The sequence below is a fragment of the Apaloderma vittatum genome, unplaced genomic scaffold (assembly GCF_000703405.1).
Source record: "Apaloderma vittatum isolate BGI_N311 unplaced genomic scaffold, ASM70340v1 scaffold12076, whole genome shotgun sequence".
In the NCBI taxonomy this organism is placed as follows: domain Eukaryota; kingdom Metazoa; phylum Chordata; class Aves; order Trogoniformes; family Trogonidae; genus Apaloderma; species Apaloderma vittatum.
This window is the reverse complement of record NW_009723474.1, coordinates 2,551-25,999: the sequence shown is the minus strand read 5'-3', so window position 1 is coordinate 25,999 and position 23,449 is coordinate 2,551. Positions and strand designations below refer to the sequence as shown.

Here is a 23,449-nt window from a genome sequence, read left to right as displayed (position 1 = left end):
TTGTCCTCCAGTCCTGAATATGACCATTGGCATCAGAATATGACCATTAGCTCCAAAAATGACATGCCTTGCCTTTAGCCTACTCTGAAACTGTCCACTCAAGGGAGCGAAAGAAAAGGCGGGTTGAGTTCTCTGCCACAACTATCACAGCAGCCAGTCCCTGGATCCAGCTGCCTAACCTCCACCCTGAGATAAAAGCCATCTCCAGCTGCCAGCTAACAGGAACAGCCCTGAAATTCAGGTGGTAGGAGTCTCTGCTGCAATGTTCAGAGCTCAAATTTCAAGCTCTGCTACCGATAATATATGGGCATGGGGATGCTGACACAGCAACAAGGCACATGATTTGCTCTTGTCTTTTGCTTTTCGAAAACAGATCCAGAATTACTACATACCAAAAAGTCACACTAGGAGTGTGCTGAACAACTGGACTGTAATGCAATTACATGGTCACATACCATTTTTTCCACAGGACACTTGCCTCATTCACTGCACGAGAGGGAAATGTGTGGGTAGAATCAAGAAGGCACGAGCAACTGTGAGTTCCTTAACCGTGAGAGGCTTAACTTTTACACCTAAATAACATCCTTTTATCATCATGTACATATCTCATTATGTACAAAAGCATTCAGACAGAATTCTAGAGGAAACAGCTATGCAATACCATCCAATGCATATGACATACCTGGTGTAAATACATCAGTGAAGGTTGTGCCTCTTTCCAGGCACTGCTCCAAGTCAAGCTTGCATACTTGCTACAGAGAAAACAAAGGCAAGAACTTGTACAGCTGGCCCAAAGCAATAACTCCAAGTAGATAGCAAAGTCTGAAGGCACACAACACCAAACCATCATAAAGTATCCCAAGACCAGTATCAAGCTAGACAGCTTGTGGTTACAGAGAAATGTCCAAAACCACAACTTAAGAAAAGACACTCACACACTACCACTTCCCTCAAACACAGATTTTAGTTTCATCTTACATTTTTTAAAGTAATTTCATAAAGGTAAGAGTTTCTCATGGCTCCTCAGAAAACTGGTATGAGGGTTCCAGATGAAAAAAGCTTACCAAACACTTCTGTGAATTTGAGAGTCTGTTCTACTTAAGCACAGGTAAAAATCAGAAGCACTGTTTTTCATATAGGTAGAAGAATTTCATTATTTTGTGGAGGTTTTGCAAGGACAGATACAAGCTGCCGAGAGAGATGCTATTTTAGCAAAACCTCTAGGTAGATCTGTGTAAGCAATTCAAATGAAAAGATGAATACTAATGGTGATGAATACTGCTGAACAGATGATCTCATCTAAGCTTCCTGACAGATCTCACAGCACGAAGACACTGGAGCATGATCAGAACACATTTCACTCCCACTTCATGATACAGGAGGGCTTCCATAGCAGGAGCCAGGACTAGGCTGAGGAATTCAGCCAGCCAGAAGATATGGCTAAGCCAGACATACCAAATTGCCCCAGAGAGCAGTTTTAATTCAATGTATTTCATAAACAAAGCCAGAACTGTTGCAGGAGTTAAAATGCAGCAATTAAAAACAAGTCTTCACAAAAAAAATAAAAACACCATATGTAAATGTCACAGGGTATATTCATCAAACTTGACAACTGGGCCACAGCATCTCCTGATTTCAGACCACAGAACCCTCAACAAATACACCTGTAAATTGAGGCTAGATATATAATAAAATATATTGGCATCAGCCTTCACTGCCTCATGATTCTATGATCTTTCACCAGATGTATCTCACAACAATCATTCTGCCATTCAGGACATGAAAGACTCCTTCCACAACTGCCACTAAAATAAACCACCAAACTCACCCAGCTGAGAAATGATAATTTCTTTTTCTCTAGCAGTAAGGTCTAAGATCCAAGGCAGATACCCTTGATATAATCTAAAGTTGAGCATATCATCTGTTCTTAGGGCCAAAATAAAGACAGTCAATTCCTCCAGGTAATAAGAATAAGCTACATTGTTCCTCCTAACTCCTCAGCTGAGCTGTCATGATTTACAGTAGCAGATCTGTTCTGGAATTTTATGAAAAGGAGCAATTTTTAATTTAAGCGTAAGACACCTAGCAGATTTTCTAAATCAAGATAGTGCTGTCAACTTTTTAGATATGTTTTCATAGCAACATTACATTCCCTTTTCCACTTTTCACAGCCTTGTTCTGCTAGGCTTCTGCTAGTTAAACCACCTCTCCTAAGGCACATTCAGAAACTCCAGCGGTAACACTTAACCAAAAGAGTTCAAATTTACATTTGTTCTGTGGTGTTGTAGCAGTGCACCCACAGCATTGCTTTAGCCACTCACATTTTCACAGGTGAACACAAGTGCTGTTATTCAGCATGAAGCTGAATAACAGTGCATACAGCTGCCTTAGCCAAGCGAAAAGACAGGATGTGTTTCTCTTTTAGAAGTGATAAGGCCTTTATAAAAAGATAAATGTTCAAGAACAATAAAAATCAGTGTTAAATATATATTTGTTATATATTTGTGCTCTTATAGAAAGACAGTAAAATTGCAAGCATCTGTGCCTACAGCTGTATTTCAACATAAAAACAAGATTATTTTAAACTAAAGTCAGTCTTGATATTGAGGAGGGAAACATCTTTCCTATTTGCACACACACAAAAAATATCTTTTCTCTTTTTAAATAGAGACTGGCACTACTGAAGTCCTACCAAGCGTAATGGAAACAAAGGAATGTACACAAAGCCAAAGAGGTTTAAGTTCTGTGTATTGCGGTTTATATTCTATATATTCCAATTTCCAATAGAGGGTAGCATTACACTACTACAAGAACATTTGATACTTAAAATACACTCAGTTTCCCCACATTTGCTACTCTGAGCTTCCTTGTACAATAGATCATCTAATTCCCACTCATTCAGGTGAAAACCACTCAGGGCAGAGACTCCAACAAAACTACTGTACCACTGGAAACAAGGCTCAGATGGAGCCCTAAGAGGTGTGACGGCTGTGCAGGCAACAAGCACTGTCGCGTTCTCCTCAGGATGTAAAACAAGCAGGAGAGGCAAGGTGCACACAGAGTAGATGCAACACAGAATCACAGAATCATTATGGTTGGAAAGGACCTCCAAGGTCATCAAGTCCAACCTTTTTCCCAGCATTTCTCTAACCACTACACCATATCCTCAAGCGCCACATCTATTCGTTCTTTAAACACCTCCAGGCATGGCGACTCCACCACCTCCCTGGGCAGCCTGTTCCAGTGCCTAACTATCCTCTCAGTGAAGAATTTCTTCCTAATATCTAATCTAAACCTCCCCTGGCGCAACTTGAGGCCATTCCCACTCGTCCTATCATTACTAATTTGAGAGAAGAGACCAACACCAGCCTCGCTACAACCTCCTTTTAGGTAGTTGTAGAGGGCAATAAGGTCTCCTCTCAGTACACCGCACATAATCCATTTCTCTTGTATTTACAAGCTCACAAGACTAACTTGTGTGACCATTGAGCATCTCGGTACTGCAGACACAGCTGTGAAATTAGGAGGACAAATCCCAAGCGAGAAGTCTTGTGCTACATTTTCTTAGAAAAGCACATCCCAGTAGAAAGAGAGTTCTTCTGCAGTAGGAGTGTTAGCCCATTTCAAGATTTTAAAAGTCAAAAGTGCTGTTTAGCAGAAAGCTTGAAGAAAGTAAAAATGAAAAGGATTGTCATTAACATATAAACATATGCACACACGTACTTACAGAAGGATTCAGATAGCTTTGCTCTCTGTATTAGCAAAGGATCAATTTATGGCAAATTTACACCAGAAGAGACTGGTAAGACCAAAGGTCCAACAATTCATTCATTTCTTGCCACTGAGACATTCCTTCTTTGACAAGGAAAGGGGACGAGCTTCAACCAACATGTGTAAGAGACATCTTATGTTCTAATGATTTTTCAGTGGAAAAAGCTCTTATGCCACTGTACTGAGAAGAATCCTAACTTCCCGCTCGGTCCCCATGTGTTGCCTGGTCTAGTCAAGAGGTGGCGTCCCTGCCCAAAACAGGGAGGTTAGACTAGATGATCTCTAAAGTCCCTTCCAGCCTAGGCCATTCTATGATTCTATGATTCTTATCACAACTGTTCTTGCCAAAAAGTTTCTGATTAATAGAAAATTTATTCCACTAATTTTACAAAGGTGCATAAAGGATCCCTTTTACTCAAGTTTTCTGCTTGCAAATCCGAATCATCTATTCATGAAAAAAATTATTCTTTTTTTTCCACATAAAGAGCTCAACTCCAAATCTACAGCTACAGTGACAAACACAAAATAGAGAAAGGCACAAATCCGAAAATATTTCCAAAGGTGGCAAAGTGAAAGATGTTAGAGACAAATTAAACCTACCACTACAGATTCTTAGAGATGGAGAAGGTTTATGTGGAGCTGTAACTGCCATTTTGAAATATTCACCTAGGGACTGCCCTAAGAAAAGTCTTTTCCTTCTTCTACTTCTCCCAAAGGGTGTTGTTCCACACTATGAGCTTAGCTTGTGCTCCTACTAAAAATACACTTGGACCTGTTTTGTAGCCGATGGAGCCATGCCAATTTACATTAGACTAGTTATTTGATTCCTTCCTTCCAGCTCATTCCACATAAAGACATGAAGAGAAGAATCCTTGTTATAACCCATGCATCCTGCTCTACACAGAGAGAACTAGACTGGGCTTCATGATGAGCCTATGAAGAATAAAAATCAAAGCCTTGCAAGAGGACCTTCACACTCATTTTCCTTTTTTTTAACCTCACATTTACATCTAAGGTAGTCAGCTTTTTCCAGAAAAAAAATATTAACAACACGATCAGTGAACATCATTAGAAAGAAATGGATAGAACTAGAAGGACAAATAAGGGAGAGAAAGCTCAAAATAGTAAAATTAAGACAAGTGTTTTCCTTTATCCCCAGCCCATCACTGAAATTACGGTTTGTCAAAGGTAATGAAACTATAATTAAGCTGCACAGCTTCAAAGAATACAGATACTTAAGTATGCATGGGAGCTTCTCACAGGCTTCTCCTATATCGCAGAGCAGTGCTATAAATTATTAGGTATAATTATTTCTGTAGTTTTCCAAAGCTTTCTAATGCAGTTATCTCCATAGCACGTATGTTCTGCTTGACTTCATGTCGCAAGGAATGAGATTAATTGGCAAACTTCAACTGGAAATGTTTTCCTAGTGCTACAGAGGACTCAAGTATACAGTTACTAGCCCTGATATAGCCCACTTAGCACTTCTCTGTCCTTGTAATAAACCAGATCTGGAAAAGGTTTATATTTCCTTAATATTTTCCAGGCTCAAATTTCTTGTACATTCAAAATTGCTTCCAATCAGCATTGAATTAGCAGAGGATACCACAGAATCCAGACTACTGCAGAGGATGTGGCTTGGGAAGAGGGAGCACAGCCAGAGTTCATGTCCCACTGATTCCCAGCTGTTGAAACAGTCATTTCAGTTGATTGACAGCTGGCTGCTGCAGTTTATGCTGCGAATAGCCCAATACCCTCATGTGACAAGACTTGGGAGCACAAAGTCAACTTTAAAGCCCCTTTTCCGTCTACCCTTTGGACTTGTGTGGGATTGAACTGCTCCAGAGAAAGTCTCAAGGACCGCTTTCTTACATCCAGCCTGCTTTAGGAAAGGAAACATGGAAATACATAACACCAAGGAATACATACAAGCAGAGCTTGTATGCAGACTCAAATCTATACGTAAGACTCTGGTATTCACTCCCCCCATCCTGGATGTCATTTATCACATGGATCACATTAACAGTCACTTGTTTTGATCTTAACATTCCAACTCTACCCAAGGAGGCTCAGTCTAACTTTTACACACACGGAGACAAAAATTGTGTGCTGTTACAGATGTACTGATACATCAAACTTCACTGGAGCTGAAGCACAGGGGATGGAAAAACAACAGTATCTTCACATAACATTTATCTCCATGCTTCTTTCCTACACCCATGGGTTGAATTACTCCCTCAAGGAAGTTAGAGTGCGTCAAGTGACTCTTCAAGATTCAAAATGTTACTACACTAGCAAGGATGGCCAGAACACAAGGAAGTCCTTCTCTCCACAATGTCATTTAGGAATGAAACGGAAAACATTTTGTGCAACTGATAAAAAGCAGGGTGAAGAGCACTTTTTTACACTGTAAAATAAGATTTGCTCAGTTGGTCGGTGCAATAGTTTTAAAGTTTCATTGTGTCTCCTTGGTTCTGACTCATAGTTCTTACACTTCAAGACGAGTTTAGCCAGCATCAAGGAAACTCAACAGAAAATATCTACTTATTTAAGAAGGGACAATTGACTAGCTGAAATACTTAACTGTTGATTCTCAGACAGCTTGAACTGCCCCAGAGTTTCCCTGTGGTCATCTGCTCTCGCATCTCTTACTGGAGAAGAGCTCAGTTTTATCTAATCCCTATTCAGTCAAAATGGCTTCTGACCTAAAAAATAAAAATTAAAAAGTATTGCACAAAAAAAATATTGCACAGAAAAAGTTTGCAACATTAGAGCTGCTGTAATATACCTCTCCATAAGAATTTAATACATGAAGAAAACGTAATACAATTATGTTTTCTTTCTCCTCTTTTGTTACAACTTGGCTTGAATTTCAGTCATATCCTCAAAGATGTTCTTGATATCTTGCTCCTTTCTATATAATTTGAAATTGCTTCACACACAGGTTAAACCCACACTTAGAAAGAACTTTTTTCAACTGCCATGTCCTTAGTTGTAGGCTTTCTGAATCCACTGATTATAAAGGTTCCTGCATTACGAACTTCTTTCCAGTAACTCTGTACTTTCTGATAAAACACCATTCTTCAAGCTCAATTTCACAAAAACAAAAAAAACTGTTGAATTAATGTATCCAGGGCCACTGCTCTGTGATCGTTCATTGAATAGAAAATAGCTTTGAACCATTTGTTGAAGTTATAAAAATTAGGGGTAGACTTGCAGCACTTAAAAAAGTAGAGCAGGTGCCCCACCCTGGCAGGTGGATTTTCTTCTTACTAATGAGTTCCTTTTCTGCCCACAGTTCACCCGAAAGGCAAACAACTTCCTGCCTCTCTCCCTGCAGACTGGACCATAACACTTTCAATACAATCTCTAGTACTTGGACAGAACTGTCGGCATTCAAAGTACTGTAGAAACGCCAACCCGTTAGTCCTAACAACAGACAGTATCCAGATACAGATGTTCTACAGCTGGGTAGAGATAAGCTGGTCAGTGCCACAGTAATAAAACCAGTAACAACATTCCTTGAACAGTCCAAATCTCTCTTGCACACCCTAGGATTCCCCTCCTATTTGAAGTGAGACAGTGCCTAAGACACCTGCACTTTGCCATCACAAATTCCTGCCAAGAGCCTGCTGTAGGCAACTGGCTTTAGAGCACAGCCTGCAGGTTTGTAAAATGCATCCAGTACTAAGGCAGGCAAAGCAAGAACACCAAAGGTTAGTATGGATTTCTTCTGTATTTCCTGAGGTCCAGAGCAATCAACCCCACTCTTCTATAGGACAGGGATTGAAATCTGTCTCTCTTAGATATCAGAGATCTACCCTATTTCTTTTAACTCACACACGGCCCGATTCTCTTACGAAGCCAACATTTTAATTACATCGATTTCAGCAGCCCTGCTTTTACGAATGTCAGAGGAAAGCCTGCTGAAGTCTGCAACCAGGCTTCTGCAGACCTCAGTGGGACATTTTCATCAGGACTGTACAAATGCATGAGGGGTAAATTTAGCAGTCCCATCTACTATGTGGACTTTAAATAATTCTCTTTCTTCTCTTCTCAAGTTTCCTAGAATTTCAGCAGAAGCATTCAAAACTATGCATAATAAAGCAATACATAAAATCACAAAGCAATTTTAAATCAGTCCATCCTGAAAAACTGTTTGGCAGGCATTTCAATATCAGAATGGCTTACCCACATTTCCTAACTCTTCTGCCTATGGTAAGCATCCATTCTGTTTTGAACAGACAAATATTCTTCAGTGATTCATTCCTGCAATTGGTTTCAGTGCATTTTTTTTGTGGAACAGGTAATAAACAGTTTTCTATTCAGTGGATTTGTTGCCACACTTGCCATTTTCTTGCTACCTGTATGAAGAAGTTGTCATATATTTAAACTTTACTATGCCAATATTAAGAAAAAATATTTCCTCTTTATGAATGAACTAATACAGCTTAGTATAGCTTGCACAGTTATCCTAGAAACAGCAAGAATCCTTGAGGATCTAATCTGATTAAAAATCCATACGGTATTTTATGAGCCAGACGGAGAGTATTTCCACAGATACGCTGAAGCAGTAAGTACATTGGGCATCTTGAATTAGCAAAGCTAATACCACTCATAAGTCTTGTCATGGATTGTGGACAAGTTTAAGCACAGTTTCTGTAATTTTGTTGGAACACATTTCATCCTTCTCATTTCATCCTTTCTAACTTTCAGTTTTAAGTGGCTTCGTCAAAAAGGGTTGGTAGGAAAGGTCGCACCCCTACTGAGCATCTATTTTCAGTTCTCTCATCTGTTCACAGGGAGCTGCTGTCAGCCCTCCAGACATCCCATCCAAATGATTGCTATCCTACTGACACTCACCAGTTCCTTCTGAGCCACACAATTACTGTGATACCAGTGACTGTTAATCAAAGTAGAGTATTTTCTGCATCACCTTCTCTAATCCATGATCTTAAAAATAAAACGTAGACATTACAAACATTTTGCAGAAATGTAAATCAAAGAATTGGAGGGGTTTTTAAAGTAACATTGTTTATGATCTTGCAGGAGATGAACCACATGGGAATCTTAATGAAGGGCGAACACTAGAGTTATCTGCTTCCCTCTGAGTTCAGCTCAGTGTAATCCGTGCTTTACTAATCTGTTTTTGTGGTTTCTTCTGCTACAGGTGAATTCTATTTTATCCCTTTTAGAAAATGGTGATAGAAAGTGTCTGCTAACACTTTGCAGGATTCTGCAGAATTTTTCAAAAAGGAAATGGATTTCTGTTTGAAACAAAAAAAAGGCAGAAAGGAAAAGAATACTTCAGTTTTCCCATTTTGGCTGCATTCCAAATCATCTAAGGAGTCTCTTTACAACTGGATCAAAACCAAAAATCCCACAAACCCTATTCCAAAGGGTATAATTTTTTCCAGCTTTTATTGTCAAACTCCTCCTTCAAAACATTTCTTTCTCCCTCTTCAGAAAAACTATTGCTCCCAACAGAGGAAGAAATAGCCATCAGGTCTAGTAATACTAAAAGCTTAATTGCATTTACGGGTAGAAGTAGATTTTTCCCATTCCTTCATTCTGGTGGGTATAAGAGGTCAACACTGTGGTTTATCAATATCTTCACCAGCTCTCTGACAGAAGTGAATCCAGCCACAGTTCTGTTCAGCACAGAAGAATTAATTCTGCTGAGTGGCATTCCCTACATTCCCTTATGTAGCAATGATGCTCTCTTATTAATATAATTTCACTTACCAGTGCTTCTGTGGGAGGCACTTCTTTTCCCATTACAGACCACAGGCTATCTTTCCACTTAGTGCCTGACACCAAGAAGTGCTGAGAGCTTAATTTTTAATTCTAAATTCAGATCAGAACCATTATTCTTAGCACGAATGCTGTGGGGATTCTTTCATGATAGATTATCTTCAGTACTATATTTTAAATAAGAGATAAGGCAGCCTCCTACAGTGCCAAAAGCAACTCAGATCTGCACAGTTCTGGTAGGGTTGGCACGTCCTGCATTTTACTGTGACATCTCAAATCCAAAGTCATACCAATTAAATGATCTCCTCCAAGCAAAGCTTTGGAAAAGCCGAGTCACTTAAATGAGACCTTACCAGCAACAGCAAAATAAGAGGAAACTAGGTCTCTTCTTGACTACTTGGGAGTGAAGCCTAGTGCCAAGAAGCTTTATAATATTGTACAAAAACAGAACGGTAAACTGAAAAGAAAAAAAAATACCTTCTTTCCCCTGTAAACTGCTGCTAAGCAACATCTCAACACAGTGCATAAGCAGTTCCAACAACACCTTAGTAAAAGGATGGGAGTTGACTCTGTGATAAACTTGGGGTCCTGGCCAAAACTATAAAAAAGGAAAACAAATCACGCTTCTTTTATGCCCTTTTCCTCTGCCAGTTTCAAGTGGAGAACATACTTTTGCTCCAGTCTTTGATTTGTACAGTGCTGTGTACTTTTGTCAGCACAAACAGCTCCAGGAATGACTGCATTTCGTTGTCAAGAACAGCAATGCTCATGGATTTCTTCTATTTCAGAAAGATTGGGGAAATTGGTGTTTTTTAAGATGCCTTTTAATGTGGGAAAAGCTAAAAAAAAATAACACTGCTTTATTGTAAAATTTCAGAGACTTTTACAATACCTGTAATGTAAGTAAAATGCCAGATTGCTAAACCATTGTCCAACGCAGTCACCTCATTTAGTGGTGACACACGTTGTGGAAGATACACCTCACTGCAGATTAATGTATCACAGGCAGGAATTAAAGAAATGCAGTTTGAATTAAATCTTAAAAGAAGAGAGCACAAATGCAAGTTTTCTAATTCATGCCAAATGCCAATTACACCCAGAAGCAATGGTCATCAAAGCATGCAACAGCCTTACAAACACACGCTTTCACTCAGGTCAGTAATGCTGACGACTGACTTCCAGATTCCTCTGAGGTGCAAACAGCTCCTGTTATATATGGACGGGGTGTGTGTGTTGCCCAACTGCCCAGAGCTCTGAGATTAGAGCAGAAATACAAGTAGAACCAGTGCTGTAGAAGATGACAAACGCATCCATCTCAACTGAGAATTTAGACAGCCTATAGCTTTTTTGAAGGTAGGAGGAAGCATAATCTGTTAAAGCATCTCATATCAATACTAAAAAAAAAATAAAATAAAACCACCACAACTTTGACAAGAGATGTAAAAGGTGTGTAATTACAAATAATCATGTTCCTGTATTTTCAGAGAAAGCAGGGAAATAAACACATTATGAGATGAACACATGAGGTGTTCAGTCTCATGAGGAAAGAGATAATGGCTCCAACAGGAAAAAGCTGCATTAAAGTTGTATATAACAACATATTGTGAATTTTTTAGCATCGACTTTAATGCTACATTACAAAAGTACCTTATTAAAAGCCAAAAAAAAAAAGAAATCATTCTCAGTTACACGGATGTGGCAATGTAGACTGAAGCTGCTATTTCTGAAATCTCACTACCCATGTCTACACCTTCTAGGTTGCCTCTTTCACCACTTTTAAAAGTAGCATCTACAACAAAAGGAAACAGACTAACTAAGTCCAGGGTTAAAAGTCTGGTACAGGATTTGGAAGGTGAAGTCTACATTCCTAACGTAGTTACAGGCTTCATGACCTTGGTTAAATCAGTCCAGGCAGAACCACAGAACAGACCTCAGTGCAAGATGTTCTTTAAAGTTGAAGCATCTTCTCTACCTGAGGACACATCAGCCTTGCTTCTCTCCACACTCAGTCTCCCCCTGGTCTGCAACGCACAGTGGAAACACAGATACTCATCGTAGCCCTAGATTTACCCAGAGACCCTGCACTCACGGAAGACTGGCTGCATGGCATTCACAAGCCCTGCAGGGACATGATGCTGCACGATTCAATATATGAAGTGCCGGCTCAAGGACCACAGTACAGCCACGCGTGTGCCTTCCCTTACAGCTGTAACGCAAAATAAAGCAGTTTCTACAGAATGGACTAAAAGAGGTAAAAGTCCTATCAGCTACTCAAAGCTACTTAAAACAATATCCAGAGCCCGCAGGGCAGGTACCAGATCTCCCTGTATTGCATAGGGAAGCATTCTTAGCCACTCAGCGTTGCGGATCCCACTACCTGACAAATTCCCTTTTGTGCATCGTGACCACAGTATTCCCGTATGTCCGTGTACTATGGGTATGCTTGGAGATTTATGGTAGTATGGGCTGGACTTGATGATCTCAGAGGTCTTTTCTAGCCTCAACAATTCTGTGATTGGTTGATGGTTGGACTAGATGATTTTAGAGGTCTTTCCCAACCTTAATGGTTCTGTGACCTCTGATTCAAAGTTGGAGGCGTACAGTTACTGTGGCAGTAGGAACTATACAAACACCTCACAGAGGATTTGGCTAGACCAGTTCCTGATCAAGGACAATTGTCTCCAAGGAGGTGTTAATGTTTTTGAATGGTCAGCTGAATACCAATACAGGATTGGTAATAACAGCCACACACAAACTGACAGTCTTTTCTCCTCTATCACAGCAAGTTAACTACCAAAGCAGTAATCAGGACTGTAATTCTACTTACATAAGAACTCCCACTGACATAAATATGAGTTTAGGGTGAGCTAGACATACATAAAAGTCATTCCTACTAATAGGCACATTTCCAGCTGTCAGCAGTGATTTGAGTATAACACTAAGTAGTGGAAGAGCCAGCCATAATCATTCCATGTTAATTCAATTTGCAAGAAGATGAAGGACAGGGGACGAAAAGTAAAGCAAAACTAAAACCAGTACTTGTCACATGGAAAAGGACAAAACCAGTTGGAAAATAATTTTATTTTTCAGAATTCTAAGAAAATTTACAAACAATGGTGGTGTAAAAAAGAGACACCCTATAAAAAAGGTTGACAAAATTTCTCAAAACTATAGCATCAAATGAAGTTACAGAGCAACAAGCATACAGTGAAATTCTATTAATCAAATTAGTATAAGTAGTTGAAAATGTGATAAGGAAAATCTAAGAATAGATCTCTACAGCTTATTCAGACATCCCTCAACAATCCAACATTCTGAGCTTAAAATACACTTAAAATACACAAAGAATTCATCTCTGCAATCACCTATAGCACTGAAATAACCCAGGCAAAAATTACATAGCAAAGGCACACCTTGTGAAGTTTGTTAAGAAGGACATCTTGAGCACACTACAGTAACATACAACAGAAGGCAAAACGTCCTCCATGCTTGCTTATTAATCCCCAATGTCTAATACGAAATACAATATAAAAATAAGAGAAGCAATATTTAGTGACTTTCTTCATGCTGGTTCTACTCTTCATCCAGAGTGTAAGAGAAAGATTTCCTTGCTCTATTTTCTGCCTGAAATTTTGTACTTTCCCAGGGTATGTTCTCCCTAAGTTCACCATCATCCTTGTCATTAGTGGAGCAGATGGCTCTTAACCAAGTCAACTCCAATCACGAAAGCCACTCTGACTTCCAAGTATGCACATCTTCATCCTACAACCTGTCTCCAACTCTTCCACATGCTGAACTCCACACTCTGACAACGAGCCCAAATCTAACCTCGATTTGCCAAAGTTTACATACAGGACAGAAAACAAACCAATGCTTCTATCCTTGATTACTGCTGTAGACTTTCCTCTCCTCAGGTCATTTGCTCACTTTAAATAGCAGGCATTTAAAAACCATCAACATAATGAACAGCTTAACTTGAAATTGCAAAGAAACTCCAAACGCTGGCACACTAAAGCTTTCTGAACCAGAATCCGAATAAATATGAAAACCTGGTGTATTCATTAATGAATAAATCAATTCCTTCTGGCCCTAACTGCATCTGAAACATATTCTGTTCAGAACACAAGGAATAAGAATTATTTTTTACTTACAGCATACAGATTTATGTTTTCACTGTATTTATCATGAGAAAAGCCAAGAACGGTGTCCATTAAATACTGCTAAAATAACTCATCTTGACAGTTCAGGACAGCGTATCAAAAGGTTATTTCTTCTTTCAAAGATAAAAGCGAATCCATGAATCATTCTATTTAATGATGCTTCTTTCTCAACTGCTTACAAATGCATTTATAATAAAAGAGATAAGAAGCGTATGTGCATATCACATGCTAAAACATGTTAGTAAAAGGGTTGAATTAGTGTTTCTCTCACTGAATTTGTTTCAATATTGACAACTCCTGAAATTGTTGCCAACTGATAACATTAGGGCAACGAGAAATGCCATAAAACCTTACAGCAATTTACAATAAAAGATGTGGGTGTGTATGTTATTGGAGTCAACAGGCAGTTAAAGAAGTGACATAATTAAGCCTTTAACAGCTTTGAAGGTATACAGTGGAATACCCTTTCAGCTTCCTGTCTGCCACAGTCGTCCAGGGTAAACTTTCATAAATTCACATCTAAACAGACAATTCAGATCACCCAGGACATACTTAGGCCGTCTGAGGTAACTGTACTTTATCTAATTCTTTCCTTGCTAACAAAAGCATCTTGGAAAATAAGAAGAAAATCCCTCAAGTTCATAATATTTTAATTTTTCTTTGATAACTTACTATACATTCAAGCCCTTTTCACAGCAGTGATCTAGGTAATCTCACATGCTCAGTTAAAATGTACGCACTTCAGTGGCAATATTTAAGTCCTCAGACAAATAATCTGTACTTCACACGTTCCGTAGTTGGAGCTACCTTTCCAGCCCAGCCTTTCAACAGCTCACCAACACAGCTTCACCTCCCTCTAGTTTAGCAAACACATACAAAAAAGTCTTCTGCAGAACAGATAAAAACAGATGCATTTTCTTCATGCAATGTAAAATTAACATATAGAACTTACTGCCATAAAAAATCAAGAATTTAGGAGGGTTCAAAAAGAATTTATAAGAATATCAAAGTGATAGTACCAGATACCGGCAAATGTGTTTAGGAAGGCCTATGAATGTCCATACTTTAGGTTTTCAGTCTTTATGTGACTGGCAATCAAAACCAATTTTTCCTGCAAATACACTGTCCTGGTAATATGAGATTTTATGTATCTCATCTAAAGTGTCTGCCATCAGCCAGTTACAACACTGGATTAGTTGATCTGTTACAGATTGCCAGGCTGACTTGACTATCTTCTCTTTCCCAAGTGAGAAGCTTTGCTAATCTGGCTTCTCATGCAAAATGTGTTCAAACTACAATGATACAGAAAAGAAAAACATCAATAAAATAAAACTACCTACCTTAGGAGCAGCACATACTATTTGACCTCCCTTTCTTCTGTTAAAATACCAGCAGCAAGACAGATCAATGTCAGTCATACCAGATTAGCGTTATATGACAATTTCAGCCCTCTCAGTGCCTGTAAGCTTCCATCTCTGTCACTGTGAGCCACTGACACATACGCAAAGCCAAAGCTGGGCAATTTAAAAGTAATGACTGATGGCCTATATTGTTCAGTTTTTTCCTGATCAGGCACAGATTTTGAGGAAACCATGAGCCAAGCCTCTCAACTTGAGCATAAACAACAGAAAAGTTATTACCTCTTCAAATTATGAAGGAAACAATAGTACTTACGACCTACAACTCAAGTAATTTTAAATTAATCATGCTACATTAAGCAAGGCTTGTTAGCATCTGCTCAGTGTTAGGTATTTACCTTTAGTCCACCACAGATTGGACAAGCTGAAAAAAGAGCTCTTGTCATCCCAAGGTGGGGGCTACATGTGTCATAAGGGTCAGCTGAGGCCCCACTAGGTGCTGACAACTCACTACTTTTGGAGTCTGACACCTGTCCTTGTGGTTTTGTGTCTGACCACCTCGAAACAAAATCCACATACGTCTCATCACTTGAGTCCTTCCCGCTTTCTGTGAGTAAGAATGAAGGCCTCCCTCTGTCCTGTCTGTGCTCAGGTACCCTCCGTGCTTCCAGGTGTGGTAGCAGCAGTTTTGGATCACTAGCACCTTGAGATGACGAGGCCTGGTCCTTTGGTAGTGTGGCATCTGCACTCTTTGGCTGCACGTCTTTAGAAGCTGCCTGTAACAAACTCCTGGGTATATCGTAAATATGCCTGAGAGAGCTGGGAACCTGATACTCCGATCCAGCACCTCTCTGAGGCTCGTTCTGAGGACAAGTACATAAGCTCTGATCTGAAGGAAAGTTCAATGGCAAACTTAGCAATGATCCAAACTCATCACCGTGGCAAATGTCCAAGCTCCCAGCGTAGGAAGAGAAGCTTCCAGAGTAAGAAGAGTGACTACCAGTAGCTATTCCACTGTCAGAAGAACTCTGACGACCTATTTCCTGTAGCTGTCTGGATCGGAGGGGCTTTGGAGGTGGTTTAGTGGTGCCACGTGCCCCTTCTGGTAGGGTCTTTTCTTCCCCAAGATGAATGCCCTTTGCAGCTGCCAGCCCATGACTCTCTTGAGAAGTGCTGGCTGAAGACTGTTCAGGCCAAATTGTCAATCTGCTCCCAACATCTGAGTGGCTGGTATCTGAAGACGAGCTTGAAAGACTTCTGTCATCTCCTAGGAAGGAAGAAAACATGTCAACCTCGTTTAAAACACAATCAACAGACTGAAGCATGGGAAGAACATACAAACAGAAAGGACCCTGAGATTCCATCTGCTTTTTGTAAGGGGAACTTCTGTCAGAAAGCCCAAATTCCTGCAATAATTCCTATCCCCACAGGAAAAATAAAATGTAAATAGTATAAAATCTTGCCATACCCCTACCACATCGTGGAATACAATGCATTCAGGGCTACATTTTTAGAGTTTATGCACTAAGTTCTCTCCTTTTCAGTCGTACTTTACTCCTGTACAGTTAATTGGTGTTATTTTATGTACTCCTATCTTAAAGTACAGGGAATAGTCACAAAGTCCCACGCTCAGCATAGCTGTGGGTGCTCTGAAGAAAATTTGGTACTGCAACTGAAAGCCATATAAGGCATTTCTACGTTTCTATTTGATCTGAATCAGTCAAATTATTATCTTGTTTGTATATTTTCTCTATTTCAATCATATATGAATTACATCAAAGTGAATGTTAAAGAGATCGCAAAAATAAAATCAAACTTAAGACTGTCCTGCTATCTCCTCTGAGCTCTCTTACACTGTACTTCTCCACAATACCCATACCAAAATGCAACTACACGTCACTGTAACAAACAAAATTGAGAATACCAGCCTAGGCCATTCTATGATTCTATGATTCTACTACTATTATAAAAATATTCATATATGCACATATCACAGGAAATTTTTTTATCTCACTGATGTGCAAGAACACTTCTACAGGTAACTAGTGCTATCCAAGACAGAATACGGAAGGAAAAAAAAAATGAAAAAATGGCATGAAATGGCATAAGGACAAAAAAAACCCACATACACAAAACCAAGCAAACAAACACACAAATGCTTTCTTGTAATGACACACACAGTCCACAACGTTATTTTCTTCCTTCTTAATAAAACCAATGAGGAAAAGGCTGACAAGCAGGAAAATTTTGTAGGTATTATTTTTAATTAATTTTATTGATTGTAAAGCTTGGGCAATAAATTGACAGATGGGGTAGAAAGGGGACCTGAGCTTCTGGAGTTACTATGCTATTTCTACTCTCAGCTGTTGAGGGAAAAAGTTTAGAACGACTGTTCTGCTCTTCATGGAGTAATTCTTAATCTATATTATCACAAAATTGCAATGTTTATGCCCTGAAATCTGATTCTTTCTTTTCCCCCCCAGTGCCCCTTACACGGCACTGGCTTGTGACTCCTCCATAAATGTAACTCCTGAGATTAAATTCTAAAGCTGCCTGGATGGAAGGCATGAGTTACAAAAATATTAGTATAGTTCTCAGCAACTCACCCAGAAGAAGAAATAAACTTGTTAAAACAGAAGTTATTCTGCTTACAAATCCATACATTTTTATTTACAAAATAAAATTGAAATCACTTCTCTTAGACAAACATTTTAGTCACTTTGAACTCTGGAAGGAAAGTTCTACCAGAGTCTCGAAGAAAATAACTATGTAGAGCTACGTGTTCTCCAAAGCAGTGGCAGAATCTAGATCTCCAGATTAAGGCAAATGTCCTCCCACCAAAACTACAGGGAAAATCTTCTCATAAACAGAAATATTTCATTTTCCTATGCAAAACTCAAATAACAGACTATGAAAATCTTACTTTAGGATTCTTCATTCTCTGAGGATTGTAACGTCCTTAGGAGAATAAGGTCAAGTAAATATAAGAATAAATTCAAGTAAACTCAAGCAGAGACTGTATATGAATTGGGCCATGTTTTCTAATCAGAGTGACTGGATTAAAGCAAACCAAACCATTCTTCTCTACCAAGTTTCATTCATTTCCCATCAATCTAGTCAAGTCTAGTGGTTATATGCTAACTAAGAAAAACCTCGAAGTCTCAGTGGAATTCAGTCACAGACCACATTACTCAGCAGTGTCAAGACTAAAGTAGCCATGGGATGTACAGAAGCACAAAATCAAGCTCCTAAGGATCTTCACGGGGCCATTTTTAGGCTTGTAGGCTTTTGAGTCAAGAGCAAAGCAGATGTTTTGAGGATCTAACTTCTGCTATTAATTTAAATGGCAATTCAAGGCATAGGCCCTTTTATACGTCCAATGCTAGCCACCAGTGCTACTTTGATACATAAACAGCTCCAGAAGAGACATGCACAGGTGGCACCACAAAGAGCAAGAGTAATAACACAAGCAAAGCACAGGAGTCTTGTTTCACTACAAAAATCTGCTGTAAGCCTGATCTGTGAACTGTCCAAGTCAGTCTATCTCGCACGCTGGAGTGACCCAAGTACTAAAGTAGATACCAATCTTGACACAGATAGTTTTTTTGAAGTTGCACATGCACAAATTCAGTACAATTCACCATACTAAAGGATTCTCCTGTTGTTAATGGCGTTTTATCCAAAACTTACTCTGCTCAGTTGAAAAACTCCAATCTATGTCAGTGGACTCCAGACAATGCTGTTGAAGAACTGCCCTCCAAACAACAGCAGCCAAATCAAATATTTTTACAATTTCTCTATTATTTTTCTTCTAAGTTGAGCATCTTATATACCTATGCTCATTTCTAAAGCCTGAGAAGGAAGGAGCACCATTTACTTAAAGATATTTCTTACCTCCACTGCCCTGGCGACTCGTATGGGACAGCAAGCTCAAACGCTTTTCTAATTGCAAAGCTTCGTGAGCCAATCTTTCCTCTGAATAGGCTGGATTTGTACTTGGATCTTTAGAAAGAAACAGAAAAATAAATAAATAAATAAAAGAAGAAACATGAACAATATAGGAAAAGAAGGGAAAAAAAAAAGAAAGACATATTCTTATATTAGATATTCTTATGTTCTTACATTTGATCTTCTACTACAGGAAAGGAAAATGCTGATAGGAAAATGCATGGGGCAATCTGTCTTCAAACACATCCTGTAGAAATACTACATAATAAGCTACAATTTTAAGCGTCGAAGACTCTCAGAGATTACACCCAATACCTGTAAGAGTTACCAACAGGGTCAGAACCCTGAAGAGCTCAGCAACGAAAGCAATAGCTAAAGAGGTAATTAACCTCCAGCAGGTCTAGAGGAGCTGAAAACTAACATGTGGCCTATAAATTGTGTCCTGACTTCACTGAATTCATTGGGAATTTTATCATTGAGAAAGACCAAAATTTTCATCCTACAAATTTACAAATCATAAACTCAGAGTGATAGTGATGAAGTCGATACCTTCCAGTAAAGATCACCTATTTATAGAGACATTGCTTTCAATTTTCATGTTCGTAAGGTCATTAAGTTCAGAAGTCAGAGGTGAAATAAGCAACCTGGTGGCTCTCTGTCTTCATGTTTAATACGAGACAAGTTAGAATAGTAAAAATCACCCCTAAAATGTACTACTGGGGATTTTCCCCATACATTTTAGACACTTCGCTATTCCAGATGAAATTACCTCACTGAAGAATGCTCATTCTATTACAATATAAAGACCAAAAGTTATACAGAACGTGGAAGACCTTTCATCAGTAAAACAAGCCAGTTTCCTCTAAAACATTCTGTTTCCAGCCAGGCACAACAATAAAACCAGATGCTGGAAGCACCTATTTTCTTCAAAGACCACTGACAAGTGTGTCAGGGTAGTTGCAAAGGACATCGTCTGCTCACTTGTTCATCATCAGAAGTTTCAGCAGATCTTATTAATTACATAGACAAAGTAATTAATGACAGATAAAACAGATTAGCTTCCTCACAACTGCTGCTCCTGTGTACCTGATCAATTGAGTAGTAGCAGCACACCACAAGAGCATTTAATCATTGAATCATTTAGTAAGATTAATTTAATAAGATTTAAAAGGGGGGGGGGGAAGGATGAAAAGGGCTACACATTGCTGTGGTTCAGTTAGTAAGATAAAAAAAAAAAAACCCAGCTGAAGGAACGAACAGTTTCACTCTCATTCCAGGTCTTTCAGTTTTAAAAGTTTTGGGTTTGCTCTGTCAACACAGCACTGAAAGCAGGCTCACATCAAGGGACGGAGGACTGCCAGGTGAGCTGAAGCTCCATGGGTGTCCCTACATTATCAACTGTCTGAGAAACAAGCTGCCACATCTCCCTGCCCTAACTGTATTCACTTTTTGATCTGCTCTGGATAGATACAAGCATGTCACAAGAACAGAAGGGACAATGCTGAACTTTTAGCAGAAGAAGCCAACACACACACACACACACACACACACAGACACAGACACACACACAGACACACACACACAGACACTCTCTCTCTCTCTCTCCCTTACATGCTGGAAATCAAAGATTTTCTAACAGGGACAAGGCAACAATGCCTGTGACAAACAGAATCTGTTATCTTCATGCCTCCTAGCTCAGACACCTTCCAAACTTAGATTTAAGAACAGAAAGGAGGACTGCTTGATGTGCATTATTTTGTTACGTCTCCATTCCTATTTCCCCAGCAACATAACTCGTATTAAGCATTGACTAGTTCAAACCTGTGTAACTGCTTACTCTAACAAAACCCCCAAAGCTTCCATATGGACCTCTGCCAAGGGAAAATACAAGATTTGGCCACCAGCACCTATGGTGCAACCTAGGCAGGTCCACGCAAGGATCTGCTCAGTGGCACACAGCAGTACAGGCTGCTGCTTGAATCTATTTTTGAATGTCCTCTGCTCCAGTTACCCTGCTGTATCTATCTAGTTAAATGCCCTTATGTCCAAAAAGGTTCAACAAAAATGTTCTACGAGCACACTGAGTACAAAGGTGACAGATCAGAAAATTAGTAAAACCAAGATGCAGCAGACACTAACCCTTCCCGCAGCAAAGAACTGTCTGTAGGAAAGATCCTTCCGCTTTACTCAGAATACCATTATTTGATAAATATAGGGTTTCAGAATGTTACTAGGTCACATCCACAACTATTAGTTTTTTAGTAACAGATATCCCTCTTACAGACAGCAAAGTATATAACTTAAAAAACCCACGGTAAACAAACAACTGCTTCTGCGAAAATGACCTATAATAAAATACAAGATGGGGAGGCAGGAGGGAAGTTGAAGAAAATCACTAAGTTTGTATTTCACGTGTTCAGTTGCTTCTAGAAGCCAAATTCTCTATCAGCTACACAGCTACAGACCACAACAGGTTTCACACCCAGCAACATAAAATCTGTAGGCATGCTGTCGTTCCAACAGGACTGATAATTTTTTGGTAAACTTCCCATTTAAAATTACCTATGTATAAAAAGTGTGTATAAAATTGGGGCTGTAGTTACGTACTATGACCTCACATTGCCCAGTCTGGTGGAAGACTGATTAGAAGAACTCTTTCTCAGAAAGTACTAGGAAATACCTAGAAAAACAGCTTCAAAACTTGCCAAATATATATAGACTTCAAGTCTTAGGCAAGTATCAAAATTCATTGTCCAGCAGTCTTAGCAAAGTCTTCATTTTGCCTTTAATCTTCTCTGCTATTAAGCAAGAGTTCTATGGAAAACACACACAACACTGTTCCCCAGAAGCAGCAGATTCCTTTACGAGTATTTTTGGTTACAGACTACCAAGCACTAATTAGGAGGTTTTGCTACAAGATCCAACAAGGGACTGAAGTCATTGGCTGCCACCTTCTAGAGACCAGTTCTTACTGGAGGGCATAACCCATGACCTCCTGTCACATGAGTGTAGAAATATGGCCTAAAATAATTATAAATTCAGGGGGTTTTCAACAGTGAAGTTGGATTTGTTGGCATCATCCTATACCTTGTGCATACATAATACAAAGCCTCTAAATAACTCTAGTATTTTGCCATATTACTTAACTCAGGAGGACAGAAGCAGCATGACCGGTACTGAGACAGCTGCCCAAGGAAGTTCAGACAGCTTCTGCCCACAAAACATCCTACAGTAGCTCCAACAACTCTAAGAGCAATTAGTACCTTCATTTCCCAAACTCTTAACAAATGTATCCTATAACATGACTTGCTTTCATGGAATCTAGGCAGTTAGATTCACCCAGGTCCATTAATTAAGAAAGCATTTTATCATTTTCCAAACAAAACTGGATCCCTTGCTATGCAGGGAGAGGTCTTTCATGTGAGGCAATCAGTGAAGTCTTCTTAAACACTGCTTTGGGGCAAAAGGGAAGGATTAAATCAAATTTCGCTGGGCTGAAAATGCCTCTGATTGAGATTTTATTTTTATATTACGTTGGTGGATATTCATTAAAGTCACATCAGCTGTTCATTGTGGGAGATTCTGAACACTTTGGTAACATACAAATAAAGTGTCACAGTAATTCAAGGCTCCAGGGTTGTTCAGTAAGCACCTGTCAGGAAAAAAGATGTATTGTATCAAGTTAAGTAGGCAGCTGTCTAAAATATGCTCGATTACAGGCAATATTGGTTAATTAATTTATTAAACAAAGTTAGATAAGTTAGGCTGAACATCTTTCTTCCTCTGTAAATGTAGGCACATTTGCAAATCAGGCCTGGACCCTCACCTTCATGCTACCATCTCCACACCTTGTAAGATGTCTGGAGGAATGAGAAGGTGTCCTAAAAGTTTGAGGAGGATCAACTTGGTACAGATACTGCAGAAGGCAGCCACAAAGCTGTCTTGCAATGGCCAAAAGTGTATGAAGCTTCAATAAAAACAAAGAGCAACAGATAGATCCTCAGCAAGCAGCACTGCACACTCTCCAGTCGGTCACAAAGCAGCCTGAAAAAGCTTCCAAAATTAAAATACAGCATCAAGACCATCAGCATCACACTTGGGGTCTTTCCAGCCTGCAGAACTAGACTGTCCCACAGCCTCAGCCAGATTTAGAGAGTACTGATCTGCCCACTCATCAGAGGCGTCACTGATTGGCTGTTGGGCCTTTGCTGTGTTCATGATTCGCATTCAAAATGAGTCTTGCTAGTGAAAAAGAATCCACCATACACTTAACAAACACACATTTCCCAAATAGTATGCATGCAAATTCAGTATAGATTATAAACCATGCAATCAGTGATTCATAGCAAGGTCAATACCTAGACTTCTCTCGAAACAAGAACAAAACTTTCTGGTACTACATACTAATAAACTGTAAAACATCTAATGGGTTTTTTTCCTTTTCCATTTTATTTTGGA

General features: G+C 39.3%; 1 protein-coding gene across 1 annotated transcript in view; it reads right to left on the bottom strand.

Moving 5' to 3' along the window:
• LOC104275999 overlaps window positions 1–23,209 on the bottom strand; it is a 45,480-nt gene extending 22,271 nt beyond the window's left edge. Inside the window, exons 1-5 of the mRNA XM_009872138.1 lie at window positions 23,063–23,209; window positions 22,818–22,958; window positions 21,457–21,553; window positions 18,938–19,045; window positions 15,442–16,310 (exon numbers count right to left, since the gene is read on the bottom strand). Of these exons, the coding sequence (XP_009870440.1) occupies window positions 15,442–16,310; window positions 18,938–19,045; window positions 21,457–21,553; window positions 22,818–22,958; window positions 23,063–23,209 (1,362 nt within the window). The remainder of the gene's footprint in view (window positions 1–15,441; window positions 16,311–18,937; window positions 19,046–21,456; window positions 21,554–22,817; window positions 22,959–23,062) is intronic.
• Window positions 23,210–23,449: the final 240 nt, after the last annotated feature.